The 26467-nt window shown below is 41.2% G+C and overlaps 1 protein-coding gene across 1 annotated transcript in view; it reads left to right on the top strand.

The window, feature by feature from the left end:
• Positions 1-26467, top strand: part of ARHGEF10 (Rho guanine nucleotide exchange factor 10) — a 143890-nt gene that overhangs the window by 22551 nt on the left and 94872 nt on the right. Inside the window, exons 2-5 of the mRNA XM_018575060.1 lie at positions 7497-7590; positions 20693-20866; positions 21400-21696; positions 24759-24819. Of these exons, the coding sequence (XP_018430562.1) occupies positions 7536-7590; positions 20693-20866; positions 21400-21696; positions 24759-24819 (587 nt within the window). The 5' untranslated portion in view covers positions 7497-7535. The remainder of the gene's footprint in view (positions 1-7496; positions 7591-20692; positions 20867-21399; positions 21697-24758; positions 24820-26467) is intronic.

Genomic DNA, 26467 nt, shown 5'->3' with positions numbered 1-26467 from the left:
GTTGGCTGCAGTGAGAGGGACATACTACTACTGAGCAGTGGAAGGTACTTATGGATAGGAAGTGTTGGTTGCAGTGAGAGGGACACACTGCTGGTGAGCAGAAGATTGTACGTATGGATGGAAAGTGTTGGCTGCAGTGAGAGGGACATTGTACTGCTGAGCAGAAGATTGTACTTATGGATAGAAAGTGTTGTCTGCAGTGAGAGGGACATTTTGCTGCTGAGCAGTGGAAGGTACTTTATAAATAGAAAGTGTTGGCTGCAGTTAGAGGGGCATTGCTCTTTAAAGCAGATGATGCACATGTATATGAAGTGATGACAGACCCATTGTGAGATCAGTAACCACAGATTGCTCAGCTGTGTCAGAAAAATGTAAACACACCCCCTGAAGTTCCTAGAATTAAAATGTATCTATTGCCAAAACTTTGGATAGAGTAGGAAAGGGTTGGCAAGCCTGTCAGGTTTATATTTTATCTGTGCAGAGATTTATGCTGGTGATCATTGTCACTAGAACTGAAAGCATGGGGAATTCCAAAAGTTGTCGTCAGGGCAGGAGTAGAGGGGAAATCTTCCAATGGGGACACTTATTGTGGTGACAGCTGTCTAAGAGGTGATTTCCTCTTACTTCCCATTGTGTACACAAGATAGGAAGTGAAGGAAATTCTCTCCGATCGGGAGCAGATGGCAAAACAATGTTTTTACCCTGCTTACTCCATGCAAAACTAAAAAGGTTTTGCCTTTTTAAATATACTCAAGTCTAGGCCTTTCATGTGCTGTGAATAGCAGGGTGTGACCTCACATGGTGATCAGAATCCTCTGACAAGGTTTGGTTTGCGATTTTCTCTTTTGCTCTATTTCTAGAAGAGAGAAAGAAAGATAGAGAGCTAGTTGGTGCAGCAAGCTCTCGCCTGCCCTTAAAGCCAGAGTTCAGGTACAGGCGGTAAGAAAACCTCCCTGCTGTCTCCAGTCTGAGATGATCTCAGTACTCTTCAATATGGAATTCTTTACTTATACATGGATTATGTTCCCCCGAGCTTTTGGCTGCATCCTCCTTTATCTTCACATGCTTTAACCCCTTCTGGGGCTTGTAAGCCCCCCCTATGTGATAGCAGTCAAAGTAAAGTAAAAAAAACAATTTTTTACAAGTTTTTAAAATGAAAATGAAAATAAATAAATCTAATAATAATAATAAAAAAATGTAAAAGTCCTCCGCGAGCACGCGCGTCGCCACATAAACATGAGTCGGATGCGCCTACGTATGAAAACGACGAACGCGCTACACATGATGGGTATCACCGCGCACACCGGAGTGAGAGCAATAATTCTAGGGCCAGTATTTTTGGGTATCTATAAATTGATGACCTGTGGGGGCTTTTAAAGCGTCTTCTGTGGACTTTTTGGGGTACTGCGGTTTTTCGCCATTTCACGGACGCATGCAATTTGTAAACTGGGCATGTTGGGTATCGTTTTACTCGTTGTAACCTCATCTTTTATATTTCCTTTAAAAATGGGTATTTTGTTGTGTTTTGGGGCATTTAATTAAATTTTTCACTAAATGTTGGGGTTTAATAAGGAGTTGCGCTAAGATTGCGCAACATAAAAATTTGCAACTACCACCATTATATTGTATAGGGTCTTGGCATTCAGAAAATATATAATGTGTGGGGGTTTTAAGTAATTTTCAGGCCTAAAATGTGGAATATAACATGGATGCAAAAAATGAAAAAAAAAAAAAAAGGGCTCAGTCATGAAGGGGTTAAAGTAGATCTTAAGTCACCCCATATACTAGCCTGTTATAACATCAGTATTGTAATAGGAAAACATACTAAAGTTGTTTTTAATATTGCAATTCAAGGGTTTCTAAACCCTCCGTTTTTTTTGTTTTTTTTTGCATATATCTACTGCTAGCAAGCAGTAGATGTATGGAAAAAGTTTTTTAAAAAAACAAAAAAATCGTGGTAAAAGCGGTTTAAACTTACCCATCTTCGCCGCACGCTCCCGTCCGAAAATCTAAAACTGCACAAAGCGGCCGCAAAGCATCTTGGGGCGGGCGCATGCCCAGTTCGGATTTTTCGGCCGGGAGACGAGGAGAGACGCAAGGTAAGTCTATGGAAGCATGCACCCGCATGCAGACACCGTGGGACAGGAAGTGCCAGCAAGGACAGAGGAGTCAGCGCTGGATCGGAGACCCAAAGCGCTGGAGAGAAGGCTGGAAAGAAGAGGAAGATCGGATTAAGAGACATAATTTAAGGCACGTGCTTTAATTAACATTGGGGGAACATTTTTTTACTTTAATGTCACTTTAAAGCTTATTTGAAAAAAAATCCCTTTTATGTATCGAGTGCTGCCTTCTGTCTGACCATCACGTTCACCAATGTCCTGGACTTCTATTGTGCTTTGCATCTCTTTACCTGCTGTTTGATGTGATGCAATCTCGATTTCTCAACACTACATATCCCATAATGCACTGCTTCCAGCTAGCTATGATGATGATACATTGTTCAGACGTTGAGTTGCAGTTCAGAAGACAGGCTCTGTGCAAACTCACAGGTCTGAGTGAAATTGTGTCAGTGCATTGAGGAAGTACATCCCATGGGCAGGTTTAATAAGTAAATTTACAAACTTCTGGATGGATATGGTTATTAGGAGTGGGACAGAACCTATAGAAATGCATAGATACCCTTTTATATGTGGTATAGAAAACCCAACTGCTGCCCTATCCATGAAACTATGATATGCATACAATACACTACAATGTGTTTGAATGCATTTTTCCGTGATACGTAGAATCTGACTTCACTCCTATGTGGGAAAAGTCACATCCCTCAACCATCTGTTTAGCAGATTCCCTACACCAAGTCGTCTGTTTTCTCTGTGGGGTTGTTGTTGTTGTGTGTGTGTGTAATTTTATGCAACATCTGTTTTCTCAGTGCATCATAAATATGCACTTTCAGGCTTTATGTAGACAAGAGTAAAACAAGCATTAACATGTGTTTAGGTTCAATAAAACAGTGTACCTTCATATTTTCCTTGATGTTACCTCTTGAGCATTCCTTACAATTAAGACTGATGCCACACACTGTATATAAAATGGTTATAGGACGCACGGTACAAGGGTAAGAACATGCTTTTTATATTGTAGTTAACATTTGTTTGCCTTTAAAGTGTACCGTAGTTTATGTTTGCAACATAAATATTGCTAATCCTTTTTAAATAGCTCGCGCTTGAGGAGATCTGTCATCGATGCCTTCTAAGTATTGTTAAATTATGTGTCTTGCCTGGTGAAGTATAGCAAAGACTCTTTGGTCATTGTTCTTTTTTGGAACATTTAATGTAGAACTCAAGTCAAAGCCCTTTTAAACTTCCATAGAGTGAGAAAGCAAGAAAATCTGGTCTGTTTCCCTGTTTGGGAGATTTTACTTCCTGTAACCAAGATTAAATATGAGGAGAATCTCTCAGGGACCCAGAGCATAATGTAAACAGTAGGCATCATTCACACGTGGCTCTACAGTAAGGCATTCTTGTGGCAGGAATTGCAAGTGGTTCCGGACATCTGAGGTCACTCAGCATGTACAAAGCAATAGGGCTTCAACTAGAGATGATTTAAATCGATTATTTGGATGATTTTTTTTTCCGATTAATCGGATAAAAAAATTAAATACCATCCTTAATTTAAAATAAAATACACACAAACATAAAGTTTACTTCATAATAAAACTGCGTGCGCAATTTTTTGCAACCGTGCGTTCCAGTGCGGGCAATCACACTGTGAATGACAGCTGGCTGGGAATGACAGCTGGCAGTGGCAAGATTCTGCAGACGGCAGCTAAATGTAAATACAGCAGGTAGTGGGCTGGTGCAACAGCGAGCCTGATATTGGCCATTTCCAATTGCAATAGCCAATAGCAGGCTGGCTATTGCACCCGCCCGCTGCTTGCTGTGCCCTCCTCCTAGCATCGAGGAGAGAGCTAGGGGATCCAACCAACTAATCGATAATGAGAACAGTTGACAACTGTTCTCATGATCAATTATTATCGATTAATCGATTAGTTGGTTGCAGCCCTACAAAGCAATGTTCACATGTAATTGGGCATGGGGGGATTACCTCCAGTTAAAGACAGATGCCTGCCACCGGGCACACATGTTTGTTTTATTTATCTAGCAAAACAAACGACAAACGCACTCAACAATTTGTCACCAGTTATACAGTAAGGTGCACACGAAATGGGTTTTGAACAGTAAAATAGTAGAAAGGCATCATGGCACACTCACAAACCAGCATGTAAAACAACTTGTCTCACCACTAAGGATAATAACAGAGGTTTGGATACACGTCTTCTGCAGAGGATGTGAAAGCCGCACTGCCGCGCCAAGGCACCTCTTATAGTGCGGTCCTAACTCTAAACTATGAGAGTCTCCATCTTGGAGCACATGGGGGCAGAAGATTTCAAATTGGGTGCAGGTTTGTCAGGAGGACGCCCAACCTCCTTAAAAGCACAGAAACACACAAGGGATCCCGCACATCCCAATGGCAGCTGAGAAACCCTATGCGTCGCTGCAGCAAATCGGTCAAGCTAAACAAATGTTTTATTTATCTGGCGATCTGTTAAGTTTGAAGAAACGTTCATACTTACCCCTTGCTGACAACCCTTTAAAAGCTACTTAACAACAGGAGCAGGGGACAGGTTCCTGATCATGTGATCACTGTGACAGCCAATCATAAACCGTGACCTGGAGCTGTTAATGACAGCTTGGTCATTGTGCTTGGGAAAACGGAACAGTGGATACATATATGCCTGTTAATTTCCACCGGCTTGCTGCCACATATATGTGTGAACTGGTCGGGGAGGTGTTAAGGGACCGAGGACAGGTAAAAATGCTGGACAGCTGGGTTATGCTTCTTACAGGAGATTGAACACTGGCAAACAAAGTATAAGTCTAACCCTTCTCACTCCTGTCATGAGCTAGTTTTTAGGAAGAAGTGGAGACGGGCTAATGGTACATACAGCATTGTCTCTTTCTGACTTAGAGGGACTGTAGAACTGACTCAGGACTCTGGAGGAGGACAGCAGGCTGTGCTCGCTCCCCCATCCACTGACATTTTGAAGAAGGAGGTTTAAACTTCATCCGGCTGCTGTACAGTCACTGATCTACAGACGGAGGATTGTGGATTTATGGTCAGGAAGACTGAGATGGGCTGGGCTGGATTTTATCCAGTGCCTGATGCACCATTTCTGAATATGATATGGCAACAGTAGGCTAGATACATTTCAGCTGACACTCACATGGCCTCTATGTATTACTGAGTCACTAAAATTCCAGAAATCTTAGTAACTTTTGTGTTCTGCAGTACAGGCGTACAGTCAAATAGCAGGAGGGGAAGAATGCCGGATCATGATTTTGGCACAGGGACCAAACCCATACGCTTTGGTTTACCAGAAGTCTTTATCACTGTACATCCTGCCTCTTCTGGTCTCTGACTAATCGGCTAGAGTGCTAGCTTTCTGCATTCCTGATCCTTCAGTGTATGTTCATGGTGCTCTGTATTAAGTTCTGGCACAAGGTGTGAGGAACGTAGCAGGTATGTGATGGTTAGGCCTAGTTCACACAGGCTTTAGTTTTGATAATAGCAGTGTAAATTGCAAGCACTTATAGAGCATTTGTAGAGCTTTCTGCAAGCTTTGTTGAAGCTTTTAAAGGATCATTCAGCTCCATTTCAGGAATGGTAACATAGATCTTAATGGGAGTGCTGTCTGTCACTTAAAACAAGCTGCTAGCGGGCTTCAGCAAGCTTTTAGTTGTAGTGAAGCTTACTAAAGCCTGCTAGCAGCTTGTTCAAAGTGACAGTCGGCACTCCTATTAAGCTTTGTTTAACATTCCCAAACTGGAGCTGAAAACTTCGCAAATGCTTTGCAAAAGCTTGGCGAAAACAAAGGGGTCCGTTTATTAACAATTCACCGGGCCATTTTTCCCTACAAATCTCTGTAATACTCTCCATTCTGTGGAAGAAGAGGCAAAAACCACTGTTATTAGTAAGTATTAAGAAGTATTTCCTATGCTCCATCTAGTGGCCAGAATTTATATTACACCACATTCGACCTGAACATGTATTAAGAATGTTAGTATTTGTCTCACACAGAACAAATGTTCACAGAGATTCGCTTTGTGAAATGTTTATAAACTGACCTCTTGGTGTTCACACTGCTCTTATACAACCTAAAGCCCTTGTGCACTACCCCTAAGGGAGAAGCCTGAAATACTGGTAGGAGGGCTCAAGAGGGAGACTTGGCTGCAGAGAGCATATACTGTATACAGTATTTGCTGTATTTGACACATTGCTTTAGCCCACACACATTTAACCCACTAATCATAATTTTCTGACCTAAGTCCGTAGATTTTGTGTTCAACCAAAAAAAAATTATAATTATATATTTGTGGCCATTTGTATTTTGTACATTTAGAAACACATCTATTTCTTTTTGAAGAAAAATAACCGACTCTTGTGGACATTATTTTGACAGTTTTTACAGTAGGGCTGGAGAAAACCCGGAAGCCAAGTAGCCAATACTCATTACAGCTGGCGCCTAACTTTTGAGGTTTTCTCTAGTTGATGTCAATGACTCCTAATAAAAAAAAAATCCTGCTGGCTCCTTGATTGGACAGACTGGCTCCTAAATTCTGAATGAACTTGACCACACCCCTGTTTTACTGGAGAGAATCCTTTAGTGATTCAAGGGTAAAACTATACCCTATAACATGTATGTATGTATGCATGTCTGTGTGTTACATAGTTACATAGTATTTGAGGTTGATATATACATATACATACACAGACACACACACAGTGTGTGTGTATATATATATTTTACTACAGTGGATTATATTATATGGCAATTTTAGATACACAAGTAAAAATAGTTTAAATTAATCTAGCATTGTAAGTAAAGTCTTGATAAATAAAATTTTCTAGCATGGTATGTTTACTCTTAAAGGAGAATTATGAGGTGAGTGCTTTTCACTCAGCCTCATAATCTGAGCCGACCTGTGACAATGAAACTGTCACAGGTCGGCTCAGTAGATCGGGAAGTGAGCGAACACATACCGGCGCCTGCTCACTTCTCGATCCTGTCACGGCAGAGAGCCGGGACAGGGGAGTGACTGGATTCTCCCCTCCCCTGTCAGATCCTCCAGCGCTGACTGGCGGAACGGACGCGGGAGGGGGCGGGTACAGCTTGCTCTGCCTCTAACAAACATAATTGTCGGTATCCGTTTCAGCTGCGGCGTATCACTATACCGCGAGCTTCAGCTCGTGGTATACTGAGCCTAGGGTGACGGGAGGACGCTAGTTTGTGTCCTCCCGTTACCCTTCGGAGAACTATGGGGAAAAGCCCTAACCCCATAGTTCGCCTTTAAATCGATACCATTACCTAGCATTGTATGCGTACTCTTTAATAAATGGCATGACCTGACCTAACCACTGCATTTATTTAATGATAGGATGGCATTTCATGCTGAAATACTGAAAGGCCCAGAAGGATGGGAAGTCTGGAAAATTCTGATTTTGAGGAGTTCCCTCCCCCACCACCCGAAGGTAAAATAAGCTCCAAAATGTTTATTTATGATTTAAATACCCGTCTGCTTCTATTATTATCTTTTGACTAACGACAAGATTATTAAGTGGTGTGAGTTTGCAGAATATTTATTTGAAGCTCAAATATTTATTTAAAATATCTCTAAAAGAATTAATACATTTGTGCGATGCTAATCTGGAATAAGTATCTTCGCCTTCTACTGCCAGAAAATAAGATTTGCTTACTTTATTTCCGATTCTCTGGTTATTTTTATATATTTATTGTCGGTCTTTATTTTTATATATTTACTATCAGACTTGAAGCAGAACTCTGGGCAAAACTGTTTTTAAATTTTGCAGTAGGGCTACCCCCACACTGCAAGGGTTGAGTGCTCATTTTTATCTAGGTGCTTAAAAAAAAAAAAGTTACCACCCGAATTTCTGAGCCAGCTGACTGCTGCTCTGGTCCCTGAAGCCTGTCTCCTCCTCCAGTGCAGCGAAGGAATGTCCCTCGAAGTCCTCACGTCTTATACACTATATAGAATGTGATAACTCACGGATCCTTAGAACGTTGCAGCAGGGAAGGAGAGGGGCTCCAGGGACTGGTCTAAGTCCAAGCTTTAAGTTTTCCTTTAAGCTGGCCATACATTCAATGTTTTTTCTTGTTCAGTCCACAGAGCTAAGCAAGAAAAAAATGCTCGATTGCCCCAACCACACAAAACTATGTGGATGTAGGAATCGCCACCATCAGCCTTTTGTATTCTGACAGAAGCAGGTGTGCTGCTTCTGGAATACCCTGAACAGTGACAGCACCCGGCTCCTTCGACAAAAGAAAAAGTCAAGCGGAGGGGGTTTCGGCAGAACCATCCAGGTTTTGGGTAAACCAGCCATTTGTACCTGTGTGGCCAGATTTAGTCAGTGCGCAAGAATAATACCAGGCAAGGCTTAGTAAACCATAATTCTGTTTGGTTGATGTGGATTCCTGAACTTTGCTTATTGTAATTGCTGTTGTTCTGGTGTTTTATTTTTTCAACATTCTTGACAGTAGTTTAGGGCAAGTTTATGTTACTATATGTCAGAGCTTGACAAATTAGCTTGAATCTAGGAGCAAGCTAAAAAATTTAAGAGCCAGGTTTTTTTAAAATAAAACTAATAAAACGTTATTTTCAGTTGTAATTTTCAATTACAGTTTTAATTGGCGCACGGAGCAATACCCGACATGTGTAGCGCAAAGCATTTATGTATGGAGGTGCACCTGACTTTCCGCTAGTATGGTGGCAGGGGTCTTTTGGTATTTTTAATTTATTTTTCAATTAAATTTTATTGAACTTTATTTTTTACATTTGTTTATTTTTATTAACTTCATTGCTATCACATATGTGATAGCACATTGGAGGTGACAGTTTCTCTTTAAGGTGACATTAGGGGTCTATTATACCCCTTGTGTCACCTTTTCACTTTTAGCTGGGGAATGACAGCTGCCTGCTGAGGCAGCTGAATGTAAACACAGCAGGCAGTGGCTGGGAGGAATAGCCAGCCTGCTATTGGCTATTTCAAATTGCAATAAACAATAGCAGGCTGGTTATTGCACCCGCCCACTGCATGAACGAAAGGAGAAAGTTCTCCTTCAGGTCCGCTCTTTTGCTGACAAACAGCATGCAGTGGGCTGGTGCAATAGCCAGCCTGCTGTTGGCTACTGCAATTTAAAATGGCCAATAGCAGGCTGGCTATTGCTGCCAGTCTCTGGATGGGAGACCGGCAGGCAGTTGATCCAAAGAGGGGCGGCAGGAGGAAATGCATTCATAGCAGCTGACAGCCAGTCTCTCCTCCCTGCTGGGCGCCGGCTCCAGCTTTCTGTGTCCCCTCCGATGCCCTCTGCTGATGCAAACCAAGTTTGGGGTATAGATAACATGGAACTACAGAAAACAGCTTATGACATGCATTTATGGAATTTTTTGATGGAGATTTTGTAATTAATTCCAGCCAATCTTGTGATTTACACAGCTCTACCGCATTACAAAGCCAGAAATAGCGTCCTCTAGCTCACAACTTCCTGGATCAGATTTAGTGAGTCCTGGGCTAATTTTCTGCTCATTAGATAAGGGTGATGATGCTGATGTATTCTTCAGTAACTAGGTGGTATAGGAGGTTGCAAAGCTGAACCAGGTGAACAGAACTGCAAATCCTGTGGCAGGTAAATAGCAAGAGCATGAATTTCAACTCTGTATTTAGTAGAGCTGCAGCTAACGATTATTTTCAAAATCGATTAGTTAGCCGATTATTAAGTTCGATTAATCGGTTAATCTATAAAATAAAGTTTAAAAAATGGCTCCAGTGATAGGACTACTAGTTTGTATTGAGGTTGTAGTCCATCACAGGAGCAAGCTTGGATCGGTGGAAGTAAAAAAGAAAAAAAGATAGTGTGGTGTGCAATATAGTGAAATGGAAAGTGTAAAATTATACAGCAATGAATGCAGAATGGCACCGGCTATAGAGGACTCCAAAACCCAGCAAAAGCACATTATACAGCGCAATGCAGAATACCGCCAGCTATAGAGGCATACAACATAATAGTTGGCGGCATTCTGCATTGTGCTGTATAACGTACTATTGCTGGGTTTTGTAGTCCTCTATAGCTGGTGGTATTTAGCATTGTATCACTTTATAATGTATTATGGCTGGGATTTGTTGTACTCTTCTACAGCTGGTGGTATTCTGCATTGCGTTGTATAATGTATTATTGCTGGGACTTGTAGTCCTCTATACAGCGCAATGCAGAATGTAACCAGCTATAGAGGAGTACAACAAATCCCAGCAATAGTACATTATACATACAGTGTATAATGTATTGCTGGGATTTGTATTCCTCTGTATAATATACAGCACAATGTACCATCAGCTATAGAGGAATACAAATCCCAGCAATACATTATACAGCATTATGTGTGGGAAAGTGCAGTCTTCCAGCAACGTGCTTCTGAGATCGGACCTGTCTATCAGCAGCTGTCATCCCCCCACACCTGCTCCTCCTTACTACATCTCCCCGCGTCCCTGTGCCGATCGTGGATGTGGATGGGCAGGAAATGTGAGGCGGGGAGGAGGTGCGGCGTGTGGAGCGTGGATGCGAGCGGGTCTGGCAGCGGCGAGCGTGAGGTAGGGAGGAGGTGCGGCGCACAGCGTGTGGAGCTGTGAACAGGGCCAACTGATCGGAAGCCGATTAATTGATTATTTAAAAAGTTGACAACTTTTTCAATAATCGATTATAATCGATTATGTCGATTAGTTGTTGCAGCCCTAGTATTTAGCTGTTTTCCTGGCGTTTTAGCTCAAATGAAAAAGTAACAGATTTACTGGGCAGATTACCAAGTTAAGATAAGGAGAAAGGCTAAACAAAGATAACTTATGCAGCCAGCTCATTTAAGAATTGGTAAGCTCCAAAAGATTCAATTTTTGCTTTTGAGTTTAGATGCTCCTGAAGGTAAGGCTGGCGTTTAGCTTTAAAGCTTAACTCCGGTATCCCTAACCCTTATGACCCTTATCTCCCTTTTCCCATCTGCAATAAATAAAGAATGCAAGAACGTACTTGAAAAACAAAAGGCCATCTTTTGCACAAGGTAATGAAGGAAACGCCTATTGTACATGCCCATTCACAAAACACCTTGCATTTTTTCAAAGAATTCAACTAATTCTGTGATTGGAGGAGGAGAGATGCCACATTGCTGCCCCCTCCTCTCCTTCTCCAAGGCACTTCACGGCTCGAGTCATATCCCACACTGCCTGCAAGCCCGATGCTATGTGCAGGAGACAGCAGCAGCCCTCCACACATATCACAACTATATCATGATCAATTACATACCCAGTGCAGTGTGTAAATTATAATTTTTTCTTGGAGTGTGGCTTTAAAAGAGAACTAAAGCCAAACCTTTTTTGGGGGCTTTAGTTTGCTTTTAGGTCACCGTAGGACATTTACTAATGTCCTTCTGTGGCTCAAATTCAGCATATTGTGGGCTGCTGCAGCTGGGAAAGATCTCGACAATATTGTCGGCACCCCGCAGCCTGATTGGCAGCTGGCTCTGCCTCTCTAGAGCCATAGCTAGCTGTTCCTTCCCCCTCCTCTGTATATCCCTCCAATGAGTGCTGAAGGAACAGAGAGATGGGGGAATCCCTGCAAGGAGCGGTGCTCTCTTCATAGAGAAGACCATACTCTCGTAATGGAGAAGACCGTGAGCTGAGTGATCAGTGGTTTGTGATCACTCAATTCTTGATCTATAGATCTGCGTGTGGCAGCTGCAGTATCACATGCTGGCTCAAAGTATTGGCAGGAATACATTTCACTCTCCCAATATTTCTCCTTTAAGGCCCTCGAGTCCATGGACACTGCTTTTACTGTTCATTCTAAGAAAAACAGGGGTGCCCAATGCTCAGGCCTAGGCTTTGACTTTTTTTTCTTTTTACTGATTTGCTTCAATGGAATCACATTCATGATGTGTTCCTTAATTAGATGTCTTCTCATTAATAGGTGTTTCAATATACCATCTGTGACGGAATGAACCGTCACTGGGGCTGTTGGAGGAGCCTGAGGGCTAGCCTCCTTCCTACTGACTATGGACCTACGGTAGGACGATGGAGACCCCCTCGGACCTCTTGGGGTTACAATGAACCATTCTCCTAGGTTCATGAGTTCTGTACTGGAGTAAGTGAAGTGTAAAATGTCTGCTTGTTGTTTAATGGCGCTTTCCGGTCACTCGGTTACCGCATAAGACTTTAGGCTCTGCCTGGTAGCTCATTGTTCACAAGTGATGTATTTTACTAGAGCAGAAGAGAAAACGCTGGAGCAGGATGATATGAGGGGGCAGCCTGGTGGAAAGGGCTGAAGACAGAATATGAATTGTTCCCATCAAAGGTCCCTTGTCACTGCTGCATGACACCCTCTGAGGCCTTCTAAGAAAGGAAAGATTATTTAAATGGCAGGCTACACAACACATCTTTGACAAATACACATCAGTTGTTTGCTTCTATAGTAGTTAGATTGAAAACCGGCCGTGCTTTTTTTTCCAGTCCCTTTTTAACGGTATGCTGCCACAATTCTCTTTTTTGTCCATTTGTAATTAGATTTATCGTTCTGGAATTCACAATATGTTACAGAATTATTACACATCAATGTTATAATTGTTTCAGTGTAAGGACATGCCATATTTTATTGAGTGGAATCCAAGCCAGTTAAAGGACAGGTCCACCTTTAAAGGACCGTGAGGGGGATTGATCAAAACTGGAGCAGACTTAATTGTTCTCATTGCCTATTTTCTTATTCACATTCTCCTTCACGACATTGTTTTATATGATTGTGATTTTTTTTGTGTTGCCCCCATGGCAAGTCTGGAACAGTTGCCATGGCAACCAGTCAGCTTCCATGTTTCAATTTCAAACCCTAACTCAACAAACGTAAGATAGAAGCTGATTGGTTACTGTAGGCAACTGCTCCAGGTTCTGTCTGCTCCAGTTTTGATAAATTCCCCCCACTGTACTTTTATAAGAAAGGCCTCTATTTCACCCCTCCTGAATTACCTACATTAAAGTTTATCTATAGCCAAGAGTTTGGGATGGAGTGGGGGAGGAATGGAGTGGGGAAGAATTAGAACCCCTGCCAAGTTTTACTGCTGTTCGTATCTGAGATTTCTCTCAGTTCTTGTTTTGGTGACACCATTTTCACAAAACAGGAAGTGAGGGAAAGACGGGCAGAAGTAACAACCCTTTTTTTAAAGTTAAAGGAGAACTATGAGGTGAGCGGGGATCGCGGACAAGGTAAAACCTGTACGCTGTATTCCCGAGTGTGGCTCGGGGTTACCGCTTTGTTAACCCCGATCCACACTCGGGAGTACCAATGGCCTACGCGCTATAAAACGCCCAGGTGGGAACCATGCTCATAGGCAATCATTGGTTTTCACATGTTGAGCGTTTTACAGCGTGTAGGACCGTGCTGTAAAACGCCCAGGTGTGAACCAGGCCTTATCCTCATAGTTAGAGCCCATGTATGACATTGAAACTGTCACATGTCGGCTTTCCGTCTTCACTCACTTCCCGATTGTCTCCCTGCAGTGAGTGGTGACTGTCAGTCACGGCTCCCTGCATGGATTCCCCTCTCCCATCCTCCAGTGCTGACTGGAGGAACGGACAGGGATTGGGTGGGCACAGCTGGCTCTGCCTCTAGATAGGCAGAACCTGCTGTCAATAAGCCAGCTGGGTGGATCTCGGCAGTATTGTCGGGATCTGTCCCAGCTGCGGTGCTCTCAGTATATAGCGCCCTCTTAGACAATAGTCACAATAATGGGTGTCCCTATTAGAAGATTTTCACCTTCTATTCCTGTTCTGATGACCACTCAAAATTCTGGCTTTTCCCTTGCTTACATTCTGTGACTATGGCTACCAGGAATTATAAAGAAAACAAATCTTCCTAGTGAGGACAGAGACGGCAATTACAATCTGTTGGGGGCTTCTGCCTACAAGTAGGACCATTGGGTATTATTTTCATGCAAGCTGCAGATTTAACATTTTGAAAATGACATTTGAAACTACATTAATATGCCAAAGCCTTTAGGACAGGGGTAGGCAAACTCCAGCCCTCCAGCTGTGGTGAAACTACAAATCCCATCAAGCATCTGCCTCTGGGAGTCATGCCTTTGGCTGTCAGAATCTTGCAATGCCTAATGAGATTTGTAGTTGCAGGATAGCTGGAGGGCCGGAGTCTGCCTATCCCTGCTTTAGGAGGTATTAGTGATTGGATTTGTATCTACTTTATTCTTGGAGCAAATACACACTTTCTATAATGGGATTTGCAAACCAAAACCCCCAATCACGACATAATCTTTATAGTTCAATTCTATGGCTTCCTTATTAAAGTGGCACTAAACTCAGAGTTAAATGTTAAAAATACATTCAAGTACCTTAACTATTAACAAAAATGTATCTTATTTGTGTTTGACTCGGCTGTAGATCCTCAAATCATCTCTGAATTGGTGCTGACACTGTCCTTCCTTCTGGAGGGTGGCTACTTCTGTTCCCCATGGTCACTGTGTGTGTTGTAAAGTAGTCATCGATCCAAGCTCACTTCCATGATGGACTACAATCTTTAGTTTACTAATTTGTATTGAGATTATAGTCTATTACAGGAGTTAGTTTGGGGCGATTACTACTTTTCAACACACACAGGGACCATGGGGAATAAAAGTAGCCATCCTCCAGAAGGAAGGACCGTGTCAGCACCAATTCAGAGATGATTTGAGGATCTACAGCTGAGTGATACACAAATAAGGTAGAGTTTTGTTAATAGTTAAGGTACTTGAATGTATTTTTAAGATTTAACTCCTGAGTTTAGTATCACTTTAACATTCACATTTTTATATCATGAGTTACATGTTTTTGGGAACTTATTTGGAAGGAGAAGATGAAACAACCCAGAATTAAATGTGAAATGTTACGATAATACAAAAATGTGGGTGGTCTGGTTGATTGTGTTTTTAGCTGCCCAAATGGAACATTTAATTAACTGCAACATTTGATTAACTCCCGAGAGCAACATTGCAATAATTATTTCTCATAAGACGCACAGCAACCTACTTATTATCCACTAAAAACAGAGTGGTAGATTTACAGAATGTTTCTGGGTGCTCCCGTTATGGGGTAATAATGCATTTCGACAGATGGTTTGAAGACTATGTAATATAGAAGAGCGTGGGCATGGAGTTTTATATACGTAGTAATTACATATTCATTTGTTTTCAGGACTCTTAAGTGGCATTTCATACACCTCTTGGTATGTTCCACAATACTTTTGCAATTAATATATGCCATCCACTTACAATCAAGAACTCTTCAAATTGAACTCCGGGGGAAACTTTCCAAACCACCCTTGCAGTATAAACCCACCCCCCTGCATTGCAAGTGTTAATGCTCGTTTTTGTCAAGGGTAACATTAAAATGCCCTTACCTCATCCCTTGCTCTCTTGGCAGCTGGCACTTTCCTCTTCCCTTCGACACGCTGGGTTGTGGATGGGCCCTCAGCATTTTGCAAGACTATTGGTTCTGCATTATTTGTGATGAAAATAAAACAGAGCAGCCAATAGAGCAGATAAAACTTTCCTGAATATCAATAAATTGCACTTCCATAGAAGAAACTTGATCAGAACATATAGCCAAGTAGATCAACTTCCATCAAATGTCAGGTCACTTAAAGGGTTATTAAAGCCTCCATTTTTTTGCATATATCTACTGCTTGTGCAAAAACTATTTTTAAAAAAAGCTTTGAAAAGGGTTAATACTTACCTGTGTCTTCCCCGTGCGCTCCCGTCCGAAAAATCTCGGGCGGCCGCAAAAGATCTTGGGATGGGCGCATGCGCAGTTCAGATTTTCGGCCAGGAGACGAGGAAAGACGCAAGGTAAGTCTATGGACAGCGTGGACCCGCATTCAGGCACCGTGGGACAGGAAGTGCCAGCAAGGAAAGAGGAGTCAGCGCTGGATCGGAGAGGGGGAGGGAAAAAACTGTTATCCTTTAATGTCACTTTAAGCTGACCATACACCTATAGATTTTATGCAGATTTTCTATGGTCAGATGGAAAAAGTACAACAGATTCCTCCATCTACGCTAAACTGTTTGGATAGAGGAATCTCTCGCTGGGCCAAGCTTCAGTGCCTTGCTAGTCGGCCCAGCTGGCTGTCAAAACACCTGAACAACGCCTGCATCCAATCAGATTTTTCCGGAAATTTGACAGTCAGCAGGGCCGACTTGCAAGATTCTGAAGCTTATCCAAGCGGGGGATTCCTCCAGCCACACAGTTTAGTGTACAGTAGATGGAGGAATCTGTTGCACTTTTTCCAAGTACTCTTGAAAATGGATTGCATCAGCACCGATACTAGTATGGTATCAAGACATCCCTAGTGTGAGCCAGTGTGATTTTCCTGTGTGCACTGCAATCCAGTGTACTTTTTTTTTTCAGAGTGCACTACAATCCAGTGTGCAGGGCAAATCCAGTACAATGTGCAGTACGCACTCTGACCCTGTGCAATTTTCCAATACGCATTGTGCAGATTGCACTTTGGGCTGCATAGGACATATTCATGATCCCTGCACTCTTTATGCTATATTGTACAACAGTTGCTAGTTGGTAAGTAGTCACTGACTATATTGATGAAGTTTTTTTTCCTTCAAGGTAGGCTGTGTGCAGAAAAGAATAAAGTATGTAATGGAAGATTTTCATTCTTTAGAAATGATTGTGCTGAGGTTGTTCATGTCTCTTAGACTCTCGCTTGTGTCACAGTAAATAAAGCATAATTTGTAGGCACAAGTACCGTGTCATATGTTAACATGCACACAGTGCAAATTTGCTAAATTCACAATTTGCCACGACATTTAATAATAATTTGCACACCCAGAGCGGTGTGTAAATGATCTTTTTGCCCGTAATGTGGCTTTAAGTTGCAACTCCGTTCTCAGGGTCATGAGATGGTTACAAATGACTGTGTGTCTGTTCATTGTCAGAGCAGTTTGTGAACAATGTGGGTCACTTGCACACATATAACATATCTAATTATAAATTATTTTGTTACGCTGTGCATGTGCAGGACCCTTTACAAAGATAAACAAAATTCAAGATGAAAGATTATAAGGGTTCATGTACACTGACGTATTGAGAATACTTGTATTCACGCTGCACCTTGCTACCACAAGTTGACAAAAGCACATTTAATGGAGCGTACACTTACATCTATGGAGAGAGAGAGAGAGAGAGAGAGAGAGAGAGACTGACTCTCCTTATTAAAAAAGAAAAAAACTGATCTGAAAATGGTGTCTTTTGCACCCGTGTGCATGAGCTCAAACAACACAAATAGGTAATGGTAAAGTGATATTAAATTTAAAAGGATTTTAAGCCATTTTTAAATGCTGATGAAATCACTTGCAATTAATGTATGTTCCTTGATGTTTAAAAGTTTTAGTTTCCTGCAGAATCAGCTTGTCCCCTGAGCACTGGTCCTGACTTTCTGATGTTTATGACACACATTGCTGCATTTAGTTTCTTGTGAGGTGACGCGAATCCTCGTGACTATTTTTAATGCAGGTCTTTGTGTGTTTTTTGTTTTGTAAATTATACACGATGTGGGAGAAATATTCAAGGATATCATTTTTCCATAGTGCAGATTTCCTTAAAACTCACAAACATGCATGGCACATATTTTTTTACTGCTAAACATTTTCTTTGAGGGCGCCTGCCTAATGTGTGCTAATGCACAGAAATGCTGCATGTCCCGCTTAGCCGAGCTTCCACATGTAAGAGAACAAGTTACAGACCAGCTATTATAATGAATGCCATTTCTTCTTCTATTGCTGGAAAATAGAAGCGTGAGGTACCAAACATGTAAGGTCTCATGCCGATGGCCCTTCTACGTTTAACATGAGAAATTGAACTGGGAAGTATAAACACTTGCACATGGGCATCAAAATGCGTGCATCTAGATATGTTTGGAGCTATTTATTTTTTATTTTTTAGGAGTTTTTATTAGGTTTTACAAAGAAGCATTTTAAAGTATAAAAAAAAGTGGAAAAGTAAACAAATAAAAACAAAATACAATTGGAAAAAATAGAATTCAACGTCATACATTACATTAGGAAGGTTTAGAACAGAAATTAAATTAGGAGTTGTATCAAACAGAGTTGGGAAAAAGCTCCATATATACTACAATCCCCTAGAGCTAGAGGTCAATAATGCTGGAACACAAAAATCATTAAAATCAGACCACTACGAATAATATCATTTGTCTCACCCATGAAGCGTCTAGTGTGGTTAGTATCGAGCTTATTCCTATATGTCTAGAAGAACGCTAGCAAGAGCAACTGGAAAAAAGAGAAGGGCAGGAGAAAGTATTGGGGAAAAAAAAAATGCAAGTATGGAAATGAGAACGAAAAGAAGATTAGACGTTCTACGAGGTCCCCCCGGCAACCAAACAACCTCCCTTAACCATGATCATCACCTGATGGGGTCAAAGTTCCAAGTAGGGAGCTCTCAAGCCCAAAGGGACAAAGTTCCAAGCAAGGAGATTTTAAGACCTAAACCCTGTCAATAGTGCTGGATTTGAGGGAGGCATATGTGGGAGCCGTAATTAAATGATCCCAGCATTCCCAAATACGGGAAAATCTGTCTAATGCGTCTCGTTTGGCAAACATCAGTTCCTCTTTTTCATAGATATTATTTTTTTGTTTGATCGATTCAGACAAGGAAGGGGTGCAAGGGTCTTTCCAAAGTCTAGGTATAATTGCTCTAGCAGCATTTATCATATGTCTCTGTAAAGATTTAGGAGAACATGATGATGGATCTTCTGCACAAAGCAGAAGGAACTTTCCGAGGGAGGACAACACTCGGATCCCCCTAACTTGAGGTAATAGAATGGACCCGAGTCCAATAGGGTGTAAGTAATGAACCGGTCCAAAAGATATGGGTGAAAGATCCCACCTCTTTTTGGCAACGCCCTGGCTCGGTGTGTCAGGGTACATTCTATGGATCATCAAAGGGGTCCTGTACCAGAATGTTATAATTAGTCTCTTGTGTGCGACTACTGACAGAATTATTATGGGCGCTAAGACATATGTTGTGCCACATATCGTCAGAAATAGGCCTACCCAGGTCTCTTTCCCATTTGCTGCATAGGTTACGTATACACTCGGAGTTGATATTCTCAAGTTGGGAATAGAAGCATGAGATCAAATGTCCTGAGGGGCTATCCCCATCACAAGCTCTTTCAAGAGGAGTAAGTGGCCTAGCAAAATTGCCTATAAGGTTGAGACAGGAAATGCCTAATTTGGAGATAGATCCACCACGGGATCATCCCTGATCTAGAGTGATGGTTAAGAGTCTCCCTGTCAAATAATTTTTAATCCCTAAAAATGGAGCTAATTTCTAAACACAACTGTAAGCATGCAATTTATGTGGCTGAATGCACACTAGATGTTCTGCAACATCTAGGTGCCTTCAGTCTAGCTGTGTTTACATAATTAAGGAATATATGCATTTAGGACCTGTTTAGTCTGGTTTTATGCAGCGAATTGCATGTAAATGCGTGTAATTGCAAGTATATTTAAACGCAGAAGAAATGGATTTGGGAAGTATGTTTGCTTATACTTCCCAGATCAATCTTTTCTGTGCCAATCATAGGGGACCGTGTGCATGAGTCCTTACACTTCCCAGATCATTCCTCCTGTTTTTAATCATACTCGCGTTTCCACATCTTTACATGCATTTAGTTGCATGAAAACCAGGCTAAGCGGTTCTTGGACGTGCGTATTTCTTCATGTACATGTAGCTAGACTGAATGCTTCTAGATGCTGTTGAACGTCTAGTGTATGTTCAGCAATAGAAAAGTATTACGTGCTTCTAGGTGAGATTAGAAATGGGCTCCAAATGTATGCGGGAGTATGTATTTTGATGCTGAAGTCCTTGTGGGCTCTGACTACAAAAATCCTATGCATTTATATAATGAATGAATCATTAGAGTTATTTCTCTGTTTTTAACTTTGGGGCCCATTTATAAACAGTTTTGCAGACCCATTCACCCTGCCAATCTCTGTGAAAGTTGATTTGTGTGAATAGTCAAAAACAAACATTCTCAGTATTTTTTCTTTGTAGATCATATGTAATATCAGGTAAATCCTGCATTTTGGTCAGAAGATGGAAGTGAGGAGCATAGGAAATACATATTTATGCTCCCTGCTCCATCTACGGTAGTGACCATGGTGAAGTATTTACCGAATGTTGCATTCGACCTGAAAAGAAAATATACTACGAACGTTTGTTTTTGCATTTCTTCACACAGAATGAACGTTCACAGTGCAAATGGCTCTGTGAATTTTTGTTTATAAGTAGACCCCTTATTGTGTGTTTTGGATTGTGAACAGCCTACTGTATACCCATTGGTATCACTTTAGTTTGAGGCACCGATGGATGCTTGTAATGGTGCACCTACATTCATTCCTATCAAATTTTCAAATCCTTGCTTTTCTATAGTCGTCTGTTGCATTTCTTTCTCAGCCTTTGTTTGATTTTATGTTTTTGTTTTGTTTTTTCAATTTTTTATTCATAGTTTTAGAAAATGAGTTAAAAAATCATACGTTTGCTGCAGAAGATGAGGAAGAAGACGAGGGAGAAAAATTTGAGTTTGATAGTGGAGATGATGCTCCAGAAGCTGATAGACAACCCCTTCAAATGGCTGGGGGTGATCTAATTGACCTGGATGATGAACTCCCAGATCCTCCGGGTAAGTCAGTTTCATATTACTCTTTAGAAAATAAAAGGTTTCACACTATTAGAACTACTGTCTCTCTGTAAAATATGTTGATTTGTAAGATACTTTTCTCTGCCTCTTCTTATATGTGTGGCCTCTGCCTGACCTTTGTGTTGTCCAGACACTTGACACACCCCAAACTATTATAACAAGTAGCAAATTAACTGGAGCTTTTAGTCTGGGTTCAGACCAGATGCAGTGCGATCCGATTCTGGCCAGAACGCACTGCATCACATTGCGGCCGGCTCACTTTTTTGCCGGCAGGAGGGGGCCATTGAAGTGAATGGCACCATAGCCATGCCCTCCGGCCGCTATGCGATTGTCCGCACGGGATCGCAAGGCACATTGTGCCTGCAGTCTGGTCCGGTGCGATCAAAATGCTGCAAGCTATAGCTATAATAAACACTTTTTTTGTGGAGTTTACATGGAAATGTTTGCTTAAGGTAGCCCAGTGTTCCATGAGTAAACTTAAATTTATCTTCTTCCTTTTTTTTTTCTTGCTATAGAATTAGATCAGGCAGATGAAGATGTTTTACGTCAAGATTTGTCAATAGAAAATGATCTGAGCACACTACCGAGAAAGGTGAACCCTTACTCTGTGATTGACATTGCACCCTTTCAAGAAGGTGAATCTGCTACATCTCAAGAGCCTGAGTCCGTAGATGGCAATACAAGTCCTCGAGTGCCAAGTGGTTATTCCGTTCCTGTGCCATGTGGGTATGCTGTACCATCTAACCTGCCTCTGCTGCTTCCAGCATACTCCACTCCAGTCATTATTCGCAACATCTCCATAGATGAACAAGGTAAAACTGAATTTAACTTTTCAGTCCGCTAATGTGTGATAACTAATTATTTTTAGATCTTAAAGTGTAGCTGTATTCACTTAATTGCCTACCCCCCGCTTATACCTACTTTCCCTCTCCTCTCCCTGTACTGCTTTGGGTAAAGAAATAGTACAGACCCCTGCCAGGTTTTTTGTTTTTTTTTGCTGTTGGTTTCCTGTCAGAGATTTCCCTTCACCCCTCTCTTCCAGAGACACGGCAGTAAGTAAGAAAAATTCTCCACAAAGCGAAGAGAAATCCCTACTTAGACAGTTATCACCATAACTGGTGTCCACTTTTGAAGATTGCCTCTCTCCCTCTATCCAGTGACAACTCTAAAATATTGGGTTTCCAAAAACTTGATGCAACAAGACAGTGGTCAACAGGACAAATAAGAGGGTCTGACCCTTCCACATTCTGTAACAACTAAAACAATATTTGTTTTTTTTATATACTTTAAGCCAAGGTTCGACAAACCCCAGGCACCAGGTTGCTAGGGCTGCAACTAATGATTATTTTCATAATTAATTAGTTGGCCGATTAATTTTTTTTAGATTAACCGGATAAAAACAAATACCATCGTTAATTTGAAATAAAATGCACAAATGCAGTGTTACAACCATAAAGTTTACTTCAGAATAAAACTGCATGCACAATTTTTTGCACTCGCACTGCACTGGAACGCATGGCATCGTGGTATCTCGTGTCAGTGCGGGCAATCACACTGTGGGTGGGAGGCGCGTCTTGGGGTGCCATTTAAATAATTGCCACTGCAACGCACCTTCCGCAGCAGAATTTGTCAGGCCAAAACCGAAAATGACTTTTTACCCACCTTTTTGTAATTTTAATTTTTTTTTTAACAATTGTATTGTAAGCACATGGCGCTTGAATAGCTTCAGCCAGGGAATGACAGCTGCCAGTAGAAATATTCTGCAGACAGCAGCTGAATGTGTAAATACAGCAGGTAGTGGGCTGGTGCAATAGCCAGCCTGCTATTGGCCATTTCAAATTGCAATAGCAGGCTGGCTATTGCACCATCCCCCCGCCACTGCTTGTTGTGCCCTCCGCTTGGTGTGGAGGAGAGAGCTAGGGGATCCAACCAACTAATCAATAATGCAGTAGCCAATAGCAGGCTGGCTATTGTATGCGCCCACTGCCTGCTGTTAGTCACCAAAAGAGCGGATCTGAAGGAGAACGTTCTCCTGACGTTCATGCTGTGGGCGGATGCAATAGCCAGCCTTCTATTGGCTATTGTAATTTGAAATAGCCTACAGCAGGCTTCCCCACCTAAAGCTATTGAAGAGGAAAGATGACACTATGGGTCTAATAGACTCCTAATGCCACCTTAAAGATAGCTTGTCATATCAATGTGCTATCACATAGGGGGCTTGTGAGCCCCCCATGTGATGGCAATGAAGTAAAACAAAGTTTAAAAAAAAAAGTTAAATAGAATAAAATTAAAAATAACCCAAAAAAATAATTAAAAGTCTCCCGCAAAAGGGTGCATACTCTCGGAGAGTCAGGTGCACCGTTGGAAGTGGAAAATTACAACTGTCATGGAAAATAAAACTTTGTTAGTTAAAAAAACAAAAAACAAACCTGGCTCCTTACCTTTTTTGCTGGCTCCTAGATTCAAAGCAATTTTTTTTCCTTAATTCAAAGCAAATTTGTCAAGCCCTGCTTTAAGCCCCCATTCGCACTTGTGTAGCATGACATTGTGCGTCATGTTTATGCACGTTTGTCGCACATAATGGGCAGCCATATCATTTCAGTGGGCTGCCTTACATGCAACAATATCGGCACACAAAACACGGGTCTTGCTTGGTGCATTTGGGGTGCCATTAACAATAAATGGCACTGCAAGTGACACCCATTTTTGGAATGTTTCATGAACACGCGCAAAATCAAGGGATTTTGGGCACATTCACAAGCTACACGGGTGCGGATTGGGACTAAATGAGGACTCCAGTTTGGGTGAAGGTCCATGATGGAAGTCACTTGTGTAAAAATACTTACCTTTGCAGTGCGACTGTAAAGATCCAGCAGAAGATGGCGTATGCAGCTTTTAATAAACTGGGGTACTGTTTGTACCTGGAGGAAAAGGGTTTTTTACCTCCGCCTAGAGAAAGGCTTATTTACAGTAAGGATGTGAAATAAACTTCCACAGAAGCCAGTTCTACCCAACTATGTAGATTGCTTAAAATATAATAAAATATAACTATTAATACTTCTAAGCCATGGCACTGTAGATTTTATCAGGGATTATGTGATTGCTTAGGCCGGGGTTCTAGAAGGAAGGTTTTTACCCATTAGAGCAAATTGGACCATGCTTTATAAGAATATTCCGTTTTTCATTTTTTTTCCTGGAACAACTATAGGTTTGGAGTCCTGAGGATGCAAGTTTTTTTTTTTTTTAACAACTCCCCCAACCCACAGTGCTGATACATAACAAAACATAGAAAAGTGAATGAATACAAGTATTTTATGAAAATGTTTGTCACGTGTCAATCAGTTAGAGTTTATATGTATTTTAGTCTGCAGTGACCCCTATAAAAATGTGTATGTTTTCCAGTTATACTCATGCTAAGCCAAGTTATTCCAGACCAAAACATGGCTGTCATAACCATATATTTGAAATGAATGTCTTGGATTATTTATATTGCGGGATATTGTTAGAATATTTGCTGATATTTGAAGCTGTTTGTATTCGAAAATGTTACACAGTTTTATTAAATGAAATCTTTGAAATCTTACTATTTTGGGCTCAGAGTTATTATAAACTGTGTGATAATCCTTTTGGCAGAATATGCAGACCTTATTTTCCAGCGCTTTACTTTTACTGTTGTTTGCAAGATGTTGCTGGACATTTAATAAATTGAAACAAGTGAGTATAAATATAAAATATGATGACTGGAGAAGATGGTGGACAGCTGAACTTGGTTGGTGTGCATCAGCAGATTAAAATAAATCTAAATGGAGTAGATAGACGGTTCATAGTAGTATTGAAAACAGATCTAAATGAACATGAATTCTCCCTTTTGCAGGGGTTCTGGAGGAGGTGCCTCATCCTCATTTTCAGGTTTTGACGGAGAACCACCATTCCAGGTAAACCAGAATTAGAGATTAGCAACCTGTGTATTAGATATGTCATAGTCAATGCAGAGAGATCCACTATACATTATATTTTCACAGGTCACTGATTTCATGTGCACAATGGAAATTCATTACAAAAGATAAGTGAAGTATAGATAGCACAGATAGATAATATAGATAGATACATAGATAGACTTTTTCAATGTGCCCCCAGCCCCCCATCAGTCCCTATTATCTAAAGCACCTGTGAGACCTGCACTCCAACATACTTCCTATAGTACCTATATGGCTCTAGTACCTCGGGTACCTATACCCCAGTGACATCTACACTTCAACACATGGTTGTTTCTCATGCCATACTAGACCAAACAACCTTTTTTTCATTTAAACATACTGCTGCTGCTCAAAAAAGGTACCAGTTTCTATATGGCCTCTTATTGCTTCCTGTGACACATTCATAAAAGTGGAGCACACTAATTCATTATTTTAGTTGCATGTTGTTTAAGATTTCTTAAATCTGAGACAATCTTCTCCTGGGATCATCCTACATTTTCTGCTTCTCCTCTTCTTCTTACATTGCTGCACCTCACTGGCCTTCCATACACGTGCCACTCTCCTTTCCTTTCTGCATTCCTGATTGCCACTGTTACCTTTTCTCACTTCAATATGTACAACACTCTGGTAATGGTGTTTTTTTTTTTTTTTACTGTTTTTAAATTAGAACATTGGCACAAGTGTGTCATTCATTTGTCACACACAATCAGATATTTTATAGAAATTGTTACATAGCACTTTGAACGTGATTTGGTGCACCTGATGCAACACCACATACCCGTGTTTCCCCGAAAATAAGACACTGTCTTATATTTTTTTTTGGCTCAAAAAAACACACTAGGTCTTATTTTCGGGGTAGGTCTTATTTTTGTTTTTAATGTATAACAATCCAAAGTTAATGTAAATCCAAATAAAATAATCCAAAATGGCAAAGTTAAGAATAGGGTGATCAGGGCAATCAGGGGTGCCATACCTTTCCAAGAGCAATTTGGTAACCAGAATGAGCGAAGCACACTTTTACTCTAGATTCCTCACAGGCAGAGTGCATTTGGTATCACTCCGCCTGTGGCAGGAGCCGGCGTTATAGAGGAAACATCGGCTTATGCGGGTGTGCTCCCTGCGCTGCCGCCTTGCTTCCTCTAGCGCTGGCTTTGTTGGCACCGCTGATTCTCTCCTGCGGCTATTCAAGTTCCCCCTTATGCCTTAGCGGCCATGGGAATGGTCACAACTAGGTCTTATTTTCAGGGTAGGTCTTATATTTTAGCAATTCCCAAAAATGGTACTAGGTCTTAATTTCGGGGTAGGTCTTATTATCGGGGAAACAGGGTATACTTTGTCGTGTAACATTTGGTAATTTTTTGCAGGGAAAATGCACCAATATTTATACCAGAAACTTTAATCAACATTTGCCTTTGTTAACTCCACCCACAGTACCTTTTTTGAGGTTATCATCTGTCAGAAACAGGGACATTTTCAAGGACAAACTTAATTTTCTATGTGCCAATTATCTTTAAGCTTATTTGGTTATCCCAGGACTACTCCATTTTATTAGATTTTTTTTGCTAGTTTTTCAATTGTCCCAGCTTTTTAGAATATATAGAAGGGA

This window comes from Nanorana parkeri, unplaced genomic scaffold (genome assembly GCF_000935625.1).
Source record: "Nanorana parkeri isolate BGI_ZX_2015 unplaced genomic scaffold, ASM93562v1 scaffold51, whole genome shotgun sequence".
Classification (NCBI taxonomy): Eukaryota; Metazoa; Chordata; class Amphibia; order Anura; family Dicroglossidae; genus Nanorana; species Nanorana parkeri.
This window is presented reverse-complemented; position numbering and strand designations above follow the sequence as displayed.